The sequence below is a fragment of the Lathamus discolor genome, chromosome 1 (genome assembly GCF_037157495.1).
Source record: "Lathamus discolor isolate bLatDis1 chromosome 1, bLatDis1.hap1, whole genome shotgun sequence".
NCBI classification, from domain to species: Eukaryota; Metazoa; Chordata; class Aves; order Psittaciformes; family Psittacidae; genus Lathamus; species Lathamus discolor.
Genome location: NC_088884.1, coordinates 102,971,377 through 102,984,001, shown reverse-complemented (window position 1 = coordinate 102,984,001; position 12,625 = coordinate 102,971,377). Strand labels below are relative to the sequence as shown.

Below are 12,625 nucleotides of genomic sequence, written 5' to 3'. Positions count from 1 at the left end.
GTGTTTATACTTAGATGAAGTGATTAAAGACGTATTGAAATTCACAGATGAAGCTGTGTAGAACCCAGCAGTTAAATGTGGATTTTTGGGTAGCCTTAGGGGTTTCCTGTTTTGTGAAGAAATGAAAGACCTATATCCTTATAGGTCTGTATTGTTATAGGTACCACAAAGATGAGGTTTTCTGCACCTCTTATGCAGTATTTGTTACATGCTATTTGTCCTCTGAAATGTGAAAATTACTCGTGAAATTTCCCTGACCTTTTTCAAAAGCCACTTTTACACAAGTGGTGGATGCATCCATTCAAGTGCTTAGAAAAGCAGAATTACCTTTTGGTTCTTGTGTGTGGTAGTTGAAGATGAAATGAGAATTCATTTTTCATTTTAGTTGAAAAAGATGTAGAATAAAAAATGTAAAGGGAGAAATCTTAAATGAATATGGGTGGTCCGTCTAAATAGCCTATGTATGAGCTTTCTGGCAGTTTGCTTTGTGGACATTTGTAATTCTTAAGCTTGATTATCAGTTTGTTACTGAGTTGAAGAATGGAAGTCTTTAAGTCTTGTTAAAGGCCCCCCTAAAGAAAAGCAGTATTGATAATTGTATCTGTGCTAGTGACAGATCCTAATGTGTGCTAAATAAAGATGTGGGAAGGATTTTTATCAGCATCCAGCCAAAAATCACATTCTAGATGCTGTGTGGACAGTTTTGTTCCTGGTAGGAAAAGGCGGCACATGTGCTTGCTTCCTCATGTGATATCTTGTTTTTCCTCTTTGTAGAACTGATTTGTAGCTCCTTCCTGTTTGATAAAGCTAGGAGTTTTAAGCACAATCCCTAAATATCTATGAAAAATGATTAAATCACATATTTTGCCTGCACATGTGCATCTGTAGTCCTTCATGCTAGGTAACCGTTCTGCGCTATTGCACTAAAAAATGAAGTTGAAGTAGGCTCTTCAGTCACAAGGGCATAGTGGATGGTGGGTCTGCACTTGAGGTCTTAGTTGTCTGTGCTTTTTGTGTACGGAAATAGAAGCGAAGAAAATTGATGCAACTTGAACTGTGGTTTGGAGAAGTACTACATGTTTTCAGCTGTGGTAGGATTTAATAGTTTGTTTTACAGGCTTTGTTGCAGAGGTGGTGGAAGAAATGCTTGTGGTTTGGAAATATTGTATTAAAGTAGTGGAAGTAATTTTGGAAAATAAGATTTTTGGTTATTAGAAAATTCAGCGATAGGATTATCTTACAGACATGAGTTATAAACTAGAAAGTCAGTAAAAAATAGGCTCTATGCAGAAGTAAAAAGCAATACTTTATTTTCTCATTTGAACAAAATGAAGTGCAAAACCTTGATTTAACTGAAGTTCATTTAAGTTAGTACTAAATAGGAAATACTTTTTATCATTATTCTTCAGTGAGACAGCTTTCCTCCATCTATGCAGCATAGGTCAAAAGTATCACTATTATTTAATTGTTGTCCTTCTTTCTCACTGAATATAAAACATTAACCTTCAAGAGGGTACAAACCACAGGAAATCTAGTCTATCAGCACTTGGTTTTATGTGTCTTTATCATGAATAATTTGTGGGAAATGGACCTAGAAAGAAGACTGATAGTCTATGTTTTTTATCTGTATCTTTCTTACTAACCAGTTACTTACGTTCTTCATATTTGTTGAAGTATTAGGAATTTTTTTTGCATCGATGTCAAGTTATTAAGGTCAGACTGAATGTAAGAGTAGCATTTCTAATATTGCAAGTAACAAAGGAATTGCATCTTTAAATACTCATCTGATTTGAGTTCAGAGAACAGGAAAAATGTCCTGAATGAGGATAACAAGATTTTTTTTTCTTTATTTATTTTAATTTTTTTAGAAGAATTAAAGCAAAAAACTCTGGTTTGGACACTACCTGTGTCAACTGAGACACATCTGTAAGCATGTATTTAACCCTGTAGAAACAAACCAGTATTTCATTAGGTTGGTCTCTGCACTTACATTCTTCTAAACAAGGGAAGGGTAAGATTTCAGGTGATAACATAAGGCTTCTTGAGATAAGTTTTAAAATATTTCAGTGCAAAGGAAAAAACAAATGAACACACAGAAGAGCTATGAGCCTGAACTAATAGTGCAGCCCCACACATCTTTGCCTGCACATCTCCCTTAAGAATACTTTGCAATACAAAAATTAGAGTGGGAGCTGATGGTGTTTTCCTGTTGGGAGGATTTCTCAATGAACAGTTCCTGTTTTAACTAGATGACTAGCTCTTTAGCAAGAGGAAAATTTAGTACAGGAATAGGCACTTTTAATACTGAGTTGGCATGCTGATTTTGTTCCAGGTCCTATTTTACAGGGATCAGGCAATATTCCCCAAATGAGTATGTGCTAGTTCAGTCCATCAGGGAGAGCTGATGGCTTCCTTTCCAACAACACAGCTTCCTTGTGCATAGTTTCTTTGTGTGTAAGTAGCTGTTTTTTGTTTGGTGGTGGGGAACTGGAGGAAGTAGCTGTGTTCCTCACTTCCTGCCCTGCTGATGTTTTTGCCTACAAAAAGAATTTATTATTCCAGCTCAATTCTAAGGACAAATGAATGCGTATCTAGCCTGTAACAGCTCTTCATTGTTTCTTTTGAAGGCCAGAAAATGTCCTTTTTAATAGTGCATATTGATGATAATCTTTTGAATGTTGGTATTAATTACATGGGTAGGGAATCTTATAATCAGGAAATAACAGATGTAGTGTGGAGAGAAATAACAGGTGTGGATTTTACTGATCATGATGGACTTCCATTATTTCACTGTAGCAACAAGACTTATCACAGAATCACAGAATAGTTAGGGTTGGAAAGGACCTCAAGATCATCTAGTTCCAACCCCCCTGCCATGGGCAGGGACATCTCACACTAAACCATCCCACACAAGGCTTCATCCAACCTGGCCTTGAACACCGCCAGGGATGGAGCACTCACAACCTCCCTGGGCAACCCATTCCAGTGCCTCACCACCCTAACAGGAAAGAATTTCCTCCTTATAGCCAATCTAAACTTCCCCTGTTTAAGTTTCAACCTGTTACCCCTTGTCCTGTTATCTTAGATTTTTTTTTCCTGAGATAGCTGAAGTGGAGGTGTGCACTGGTACCCCTTTATAATCCGCAAAGAAATAATACTCATTCCTGTTTCACTGCTAAGATGCTGATGTAATACCAGTATAGTGCCTGGAGAAACACTTGTGACTAATTACAAAGCAGATAATTACCTAGCTGCTTACTTAAATAACACCCTTTTGGAGCTAGATGCACAGCTTGGGCCTATAATAGCTATTGTGAAAATGAGTGTGCCTCATGCAGCTTCTGTCTACTTGTTTTTCCTTCACAAATGTTTTGATAGCTCTGGTAGCGTTAACCATACATTATCATAACCTAACTTGTGTTAATGATTATGTGTGTGTGTGTGATGTTTTTCTCACAGTGTCTGTCTGAGCTTTGTAAGTTGTTGGTATTTTATGTAATGTAATTTATGATCATTTGTCCAGCTGCTTCCACCAACAGAAGGAAGCTCTTTAAAATATTTTAAAGGGTAGAAGTTACCTCTTGCACTAACTCAACTGGAACTTCTCAAGAATCTCATGGGTTCATCTCATAGGATTCCCATATAAATTGAACAGGAAAGTGAAGAACTTGATGAATGGGTTTGTATGAGAGCTTCTCAAATGGGTCAGCCTTGCTTATGCTCACAGGAAAATGTATAGCCATCTGACATCCACTGGAAGAAAATGAAGGGGCTTAAGTAAGGATGCTCATGCTGTTCTTATTCTGCCTGCTTCATTTCTTTTCACATGGGTACTTTTCTGCTTCTACCACTAGGAGAAAACACAGTGTGTTTTGTAAGAGCAGTGTTTTTATTGTTGCTGTGTTTGTGCATGTTTGAAATCTCCTCATTAAGTGTCTTTGTTTTGATCCAGTCAGAGCAGAATGATATGCAACTGCCATTAATTCACCTTTTTAGCTCAGGTGCCAAAAGATGGGTGCAGTGGGTCAAACTGCTTCAGCCCTCTCAGTAAACCATGTATCTGTAACTGTGCAGCTGCATTATAGAGCTTCCACTTGCTTAGTTTGCTATTGCAAAATAACTTCTAACTCAGCTTAAAAAAGCCAAAGATTCAACAGTCAGACTGTGCAGCTCAAAGGTTCCTTCTGAGCCTGTTTGGACCTGCTGGGGAAAGTATCTCATATAGTGGCTGTGTAATAAAGAACATGTGGCTGCACAGGGCTGTACATGCTGGAAGAGGGGACACAAGGCATGGAAAGCCTTCTCTCCTGAGAACCAGCTTCTGTCCTTGCTTCTTCCACAATACTCCTCATGAGGATTTTGGAGTTGCTGTCAAAGTTCTTCCTTTGTGTACCTGGTGTCTGCGTTGAAGATAACAAGCTGACAGGGAGAAGGACATCAGTTGTTCTCTAATGAATACAACACAAGCAAACAGAGACTCAGGCATTACAAATTACATGTATGATTAACTACTCTCCAAAGTTTCTTGAACAAGATCCAGATTATTGGACATCACCAGTTTTAGAGTAAGATGTGTGTGTATATCGAGGCTGTTAACACACCTGTGATCTGGGGCAGATTTATGAAAATAAGTTGATTTAATAGCTGAGAGGTACTCTGATCTGTCAATGATGAACAGGACAGAAGCATCTATGAAGAAATGTCTCACTGTGTGATCAGAGCAGGCTTTCAGTCTGAGTTGCGGTACTCAAGGAGCAGCATCATGCTTGGAGGGATAAAGTAATAAAATACTGACTAGCTGCTTGTGAAACAGCTGCTGAGAGAGGCAGGAAGCCCTGTGGGTGGCTATAGGAGGTGAGTGTACAATTTAAGACTGTACATTACCATGCATGCTCAGAGCCAGGCCAATTCCAGCTCTAAAAGCAATTGCAAGACAGGCATTCCCTACTTATGTTTGCTTTCCTTAAGGTTTCTGTAGGCTTTTATAGTACTGAGTACTTGATCATCATGTGCTATAAGGAAGCAGTTGTGAACAGGTGACTCGACTGTTGCTGAAAATACTGGAATCCTTTCATTTTTGGCATTCAGGAGTTTGTCAGGCCTTAATGTTGAATACAAGTTGTGTGGCAGTTACATCTGACTGTGAAGACTGCCAATGCTTTCACTTAGTAGAACAGGAAGGTCTTTCTTCTAGTTACTTTTTGTTTGCAATAAAAAGTTTAGGTGTACTGCTTTCTCTTGTGCAGGCCTAGGTCTAAACAGAGAAAACCTCAGTCACAATATTTATATAAAACATAGTAGCAACATACCACTGTCCTTTCACTTGGCAAACATGTAATGCTGTGGTGTAGTATTTCTGATGTCATTCATCCAAAGATTTTAGGTTTTGTTTGTTTGGGGTTGGTTTGTTTATGGTTTTTTACATGAGCTTCAACACCTCAGTGTTTTCTTAGGATAAGTTCTGGTAGTGAGGTTCACAGTGAGGAAGTTTCTGCCTGTAGCAAACATGAATAATTTTCCTCACATGTCTATGATTTGGGCCTATTGCTGAAGGTCCCAGAGCTATCCCACAGCTATCTTCCGTGTATTTCCATAGGTAATCTGTGCTATGGTAATGAAAAAAAATATCATTGTGTTTGGACTGGCAAAAAAAAATAAATCACAGACGTTTTTTCAGATTTCATGTATAATACGTTCTGGATGATGTTGCATGGAGCCCATGCTAGTCCTTCTGACTGGACAGAAACACAGTAGGACTCAACTCTAGTATAATTCCACAAGTAGTATCAACTCTGCTTGAAATGAATATACTGTGTACATTGGTGTTGATCTGCAGTGGAACTTGAGGGTAGACTTTACATGATTTTGAAGTCTGAGAATGCAAAACACTGCCAGAAAAAGCTGGTCTAGATGGCATCATCAAAGAGAAACAGCATATACTGAAAGGATCTCAAGGTGTAAATGTCAGTGTTACTATAGCTATCTTCACTTTGTACAGTGTAACATGGTTCTGTATCTTTGAAAGACATCAAAGAAGTAAATATTTTATATTAAAAGATACTTCCAAAGCAATGTCTTCTAGGGAAGATTTTCTGAAGCTTTGCAAGGGTGTATCCAGGGCATTGTCGTGTTTGATGTGATGGATATTTTTTTGGGGTTGGTTTGGTTGTTGTTTTTTTTTGTTTTGTTAGTTTGTTTTGTTTTTTTGGTTTTTTTTTTTTTTTTTTTTTAGTAAGGGGGAGTTGGTGGGTCTTGGGGTTCAGATTACATTAAGTGCACTCATGGAATATATCAATTTTGTAGTGTCTTTTGGTTACTTCTGGGGAAAAAAAATACTTTGGATGTTATTTGTACTATGTGACACCCATTCTCCCCTCCTCTCTTCCCCATCTCTTATGTTGAGGTTGAATACATGATTGTGCTGAGGAATAGGCAGGAGGGACCATGACTGTTTTGAGAAATTAGGACTACTGTTCTTGTTCTCTGCCATTCTCATCCGTCTGGTTTAAAACTTCTCCAGTGGAGGTAAATAGGTTGCATCTTGGAGAAGCTGTCCCAGCAGGTTCCTGTTACAACAGGAGAGCAGCGTATAACACTTACTGGGACTTTTCTGATTCTGGGGAGATTGTCAGATCTAGAACTGCAACTGTGTAACTGAACCAGTGCAAATTCCTGTTCTGGTATACACTTAGGCTGAATAAAGTAATAGGAGTTAAAAGAAAAATGGACTGTGCTAGCAAAAGTACAGCATTGGATTCAATGATAACGTATTGGATTTAAAGTTCTCAGCATTTCGTGAATCGTAAAAGAAATTTAAAATGTTATCTTTAAAATATTTTTTGAAAAAGAAAATGCAGACCTTTCCCCCTGCTGCTTAGACAGTGAAGTTCTGGCTCTTTGAGCTCAGATGTGGTATTCTGCTGTTTACGTGTTATTACAGTGAGAAAAGAGTTCTCAAACTGAAGAGTTTCAGAAAAGGTGTGAGTTTCTGGAGGAAACACCTCCAGAATCTGTGGTGTTCCATTTTTAACTGTGTGAGTCATGCTGATTTGAAGTCTGTTACCTGTGTTATTTCTTAGGGATAATACAAAACAGGACAACATCCAGTTCTGCCTCATTTTTCTTCAAATATGAAAAGCCAGTGCAATTTTCCAGCATGAGCTGATGGTTTCTGGCTTGTACCTTAGCTTAGCTTTTTGGAAAACTTCTTATTTCATAAACTGATTTTTTTGTGTTGTACCAAAATGTTTGCTAGCATCCTAATTTTTCTTGCATGTTAGCAAGCTGCTGTTTTATGAACACACTCCAAAAAGGTGTTTCATTTTGGGGTTAGAGAGAGAGTATCTATCTTCTGTTAGTGATTCTTATTAGTAGCTAATTATCTTCAGTTTTAAAAGCTTAATCCTTGTTTGTAGCTGGTGGTATTTTCCTGGCTTTAGCACCCAACTGTCTTTCCTCACAATCTCTGGGTTTGAGTTCTTCACTAGTGGGTATTTTCCCTCCATTACTCTAATCACAGCACCTTTGGAATTATTACTTTTTGTAGTAATTGACCCTTCATGGTAACCTCTCTTTTTGATAATTTAAATAATGAAGTTCTTGTCCTTTCTTGCTATAAGGCATTTTCTACCTATGAATAATTTCTATAGCTGTTACTGACGTTTGTTTTAATAATGGCCTTTAAGCAATGTGCAGTAGACATTACAGTTCCATGCGGTATTTCATTGTTGGTCCCCTTAATTTTGTGTATGGAGCTGAACCTGTTTCACCTTTACTCGTTCCCTTAATTGAATGTAGTTGTGTGAGTAGTCCCTTTTGCACAGTGTCCAATTGGCTAATTCTGAGGGATTTATCTGCTCTCACCCTCTCAACTCTTGCTCAAAGTCCTGCTTGATAAGGCTTCAGTCTCGCATTTGGAAGATTTGGTCCATGTTGTTTTGAAGACTATATACAGGGTGTATTGTAAATCATAGAATCATAGAATAGTTAGGGTTGGAAAGGACCTTAAGATCGTCTAGTTCCAACCCCCCTGCCATGGGCAGGGACACCTCACACTAAACCATCCCACACAAGGCTTCATCCAACCTGGCCTTGAACTCTGCCAGGGATGGAGCACTCACAGCCTCCGTGGGCAATCCATTCCAGTGATTCACCACCCTAATAGGAAAGAATTTCCTCCTTATATCCAATCTAAACTTCCCCTGTTTAAGTTTTAACCCATTACCCCTTGTCCTGTCACTACAGTCCCTAATGAAGAGACCCTCCCCAGCATCCCTATAGGCCCCCTTCAGGTACTGGAAGGCTGCTATTAGGTCTCCATGCAGCCTTCTCTTCTCAGGCTGAACAGCCCCAACTTTCTCAGCCTGTCTTCATACAGGAGGTGCTCCAGTCCCCTGATCATCCTCGTGGCCCTCCTCTGGACTTGTTCCAACAGTTCCATGTCCTTTTTATGTTGAGGACACCAGAACTGCACACAATACTCCAAGCTTCTGTACCAATGCATGCAGCATAGGTAACAACCAGGAGGAGACGGAAAGTTGTCAGCTGACCACTATCCCTGAAACTTGGCAGTGTTCAAGGCCAGGTTGGATGAAGCCTTGGGTGGGATGGTTTAGTGTGAGGTGTCCCTGCCCATGGCAGGGGGGTTGGAACTAGATGATCTTGAGGTCCTTTCCAACCCTAACTATTCTGTGATTCTATGAATCAAGTGATTAGGGGACTGCAGTTGACGGCTAGAAACTGTTCAGGAGGGACAGGCAAGGAAGGAAAGGTAGGGGTGTTGCCTTCTACATTAAAAATGGATTGATTGCATAGTGCTTTTTTTGAGACGGCAGCGCACAGTTTGAGAGTTTAAGGGTGAAAATTAGAGACCAGAACAACAAGGGAATCTTGTGGCTGGTGTTTACTACAGGCTGCATATCAAGGATAGGACACTGATGAAGTATTCTTACTTCAACTACAGAACCATAACACTTGCAGGCCCTGATTCTGCTAGGGGACTTCAGCTGCCCTGACGTCTGCTGGAAAAGATCATCTTTAAAGGTCCCTTCCAACCCCAATCATTCTGTGATTCTAAAATAAGTTTCTTGTGCTTCAGGAGGTAGAAGACTATGGTGTTCTTCTGCTGACCCAACAGCTAAAGTGTAAGATGAACCATTGGATAGGCCTGTGTATTTGCCACAGGAAAATCAGGAAAAAAAATTAAGCATACCTCTGTATGGTAAAGCCAGTGTCTGAGAGAGTTTGAAGGTCTTGTTTGGTTAGATTTTAGAGTACATAACTGGTACTGATTTTATTCTAGTATTATTTTGAGAATACTTTGCAATATGTGGATAACACAGCTGTAAGTGCTGTGGAATGTGCACCAAAGAATAATAAAAATCATCTAATAAAAAATACCAGAGCATTTTGTAGTGTTCAAAGCCTGGTCAGTTGTGCTTTGTGCTAAAGGGTATCGGATGTTTTCCTCTTTCAAGTTGTTAGCTTTAAATCCTCCAGGAACATACTAATCAATGCCTGGCATAAAAAATTAGCTAATGCTCTTAACTGCAGCATGGTACTTACTGTGAGAGAGAATGCTATATATTTGAAGGCTTTGTTCAAATAATGCCTCAATCTGTTGTACTCAGTAAGGTAATTTTTCTTTCTGAACAGGATACAAGGGAGCTTCCAGAAGCCAGTCAAGATGAATATGGTGAAGAGGATCATGGGCCGGCCGCGGCAGGAGGAGTGTAGCCCTCAGGACAATGCATTGGGCTTGATGCATCTGCGTCGCCTCTTCACAGAGCTCTGCCATCCTCCACGGCACATGACCCAGAAAGAACAAGAAGAAAAACTTTACATGATGCTGCCGGTGTTTAACAGGGTAAGCTGCAGAATCTGCAGGTGGCATTTTCTTTATTTGAATTAACTGCTCATATTTGTATTTCCAAGACTTTGGTTCTAGCACAACAGGAGCTTTTCTTCTATTGGCAACCTTTCCATTTTACCTTTCTCCTCACATAGTTTTTTTTTTTTTAGTGAATAAACCTGCCCTTAGAGATTTCCTTCTATTATCACTTTTTCTGAAGTGCAGTCTACAATAGCTGTAGGATGTCACAGAGCTTTACTGCAGAGTTGCTGTTATTGCAGTCATCTGATTTCCAATCTAAACTTCCATGTAGCAAGTTCCTATCTATTTATTTGTGTGATAGCAGTGTCCTTGAATGTAACTCTTGACTCTTCTTTACAATTATCATACTGATGTATATTTGTAGAGATTAACAATCATATCTCCTGTCAGATTTAGTTTTGCTAGGCTACATGAGCTGTGCAATTTGAATCTCCTCTTGTGATAAATTCTTTGCATTCTCATCCCCAGCAGCCCTTTTCCTACGTATTGAGCCTGAGCGCCTCTTCTTTGTCAAGGGGGATTTTGAGCAAGCAGTCTTTAGGGAAGATGTAATAGCCACTTGCACAGTGCCATTCATGTTTCACTACTCCCTTGTGCTCAGGCACTGAGATTTTGTTTGAAGGCAGGACTGTGATGACTGTCTTTGGAATTAATAGGAGCTAAATCCTGCTGATATGTCACTCAGTTACTCTGTCACTTCATTGTGAATAATAAATTGGATAGCAGTTTTAGTGTCTTGAAAGAGTAGCAGATACAGATCTAGCTTGGTTTTTTTTTTTTTAATTCCTGCCATGACCTGAACCCTTGCTTTTTTTGGGTGATGGATTTGTGCTTTCATATGCTACTGTGGAGAACTGTAATCATCCAAAAACTAAAATACAACACCTTGACAGGAAAATTGGCTCAGTCTTCTCTTAGATGGATGTTTTGTTTAAATTATGATTATAATGGTGTTAAACATTGAACTACTTACATGGTTGTGCTGGTTTTGCCTGGGGTAGAGTTAATTTTCTTCATAGATGATATGGGGCTATGTTTTGGATTTGTGCTAGAAACAGTGTTGATAACACAGGGATGTTTTCACTATTGCTGAGCAGCACTTACACAGCATTAAGGCCTTTTCTCATATCACCCTACCAGTGAGTGGACTGGGAGTGCACAAGGAGTTGGGAGGAGACACAGTGAGGGCAGGTGACCCCAACTGACTCAAGGAATATTCCAGACCATATGGCATCATGCTCAGCAGTTAAATCTAGGGGAAAAAGGAAAGCAAGGATGTTCAGAGTGATGGTGTTTGTCTTCCCAAGTAACTGTTACACATGATGGAGCCCTGCTTTCCTGGAGATGGCTGAACGCTTGCCTGCCAATGGGAAGTGGTGAAAGAATTCCTTGTTTTGCTTTGCTTGCCTGCACAGCTTTTGCTTTACCTACGTCAACCCGCGAGTTTTCTTATTTTTACTCTTTCGGTTCTCTCCCTCATAGGATGGAGGTGGGTTGTGGAGTGGGTGAGCGGCTATGTCGTGCTTAGTTGCTGACTGGGGTTAAACCATGATAATGCTGTGTAGGAAAATTAATCTTGGTCAAGGCATAGTATTGATAGGAGTTTTAGTCTACTAGGTAGCATGCTTTAGTGGAGAGATCCCCTAAATGTCATTCTGTTGCCCTAGGTATTATTCCTAGTTCTGCTGGTAACCTGTTGTGTGAGTTTGGGAGAAGTAAACACAGTTTATCTGCTTCCTTTTTAATTTATCTGCTTGGATTGTATGCCCTTTAGTTATGGACTTTCTTAGTTTGTTTTTACAAATTAGCACAATAGAGTCTTAATCTTGGCTTGAGCCCCTGAAGGTGATTTTGATGTAGTTATGCTAAGAAATCTCCCTCTGGTGGTTACAGATGGCTTTTTTTCTGAATAAGGGAACATAACCACTATAGCTGCTTCAGCACTTAGTTGTGATCTGCCGGTGGAGGACAAACTTTTTCAGGCCCTTGTGGTAGTTACTTGCAGTAGAATTGCATCTATGGAAAACGCAATTGGTGGTATAGCTAAGTTTAAAACTAGTGCAGCAATGCATGTCCTATCTCTGTATAGCAGTCTTTCCTTAGACTTTGATTAGACTTAAGAGGTTAAAAAGAACAGTTAAGTTTCTTTGCTGTTTCTCCTTTGTCTCTTTCCCCCCTTTATTTCTTACTGCACTTTTTTTTTTTTTTTTTCCCCCCTCTCCTTTATACTACTTGCTGGCTTTATCCTAATTCTTGGTTCCTCCACTTGGCCCAAGTTATAGTTGCCTCATGTCTTTGCACCGTTTGTTCCCTCTCACTGTCTTTCATTAAGCTCATGTGTTGAAGCATTCTGAAAAGCAAATCAGTAGCCCCAGGGCATCTTCTTACTATGTCAAATGAGCTCTTTCATAAGGTACCTGAGGCTGTAGCCTCATTTAGAGCTTTTGAAAAGGTTAATAGTTTCTGCAATTTTCGTCTCTATGAATACATTTTGGCTACACTTTTCTCCTAGGTCCCAGTTTTCACCACGTTTATCATAGGTTTTGCCTTCCCAAAGTTTCCCATGTCTCTTTTCTGTGCTTTACAGAATTCATCTGATTTTGTGGATGGACTCTCTTCCTTCTCCAAATTGTAGAGACTCTTTTGTTCCCTTCTTTAGTGTGGTGATCTTGAGTCTGAAGGCACACATTCTTCTGTGTTTGCCAAAGGTTTTGCTTCTGGATCCTACCTGTG

At 39.5% G+C, this 12,625-nt stretch overlaps 1 protein-coding gene across 1 annotated transcript in view; it reads left to right on the top strand.

Annotated features, from left to right (window-relative positions):
* WDFY3 (WD repeat and FYVE domain containing 3) overlaps nt 1-12,625 on the top strand; it is a 175,717-nt gene that overhangs the window by 51,171 nt on the left and 111,921 nt on the right. The window contains exon 3 of the mRNA XM_065688594.1: nt 9,655-9,865. Within this exon, the coding sequence (XP_065544666.1) occupies nt 9,686-9,865 (180 nt within the window). The 5' untranslated portion in view covers nt 9,655-9,685. The remainder of the gene's footprint in view (nt 1-9,654; nt 9,866-12,625) is intronic.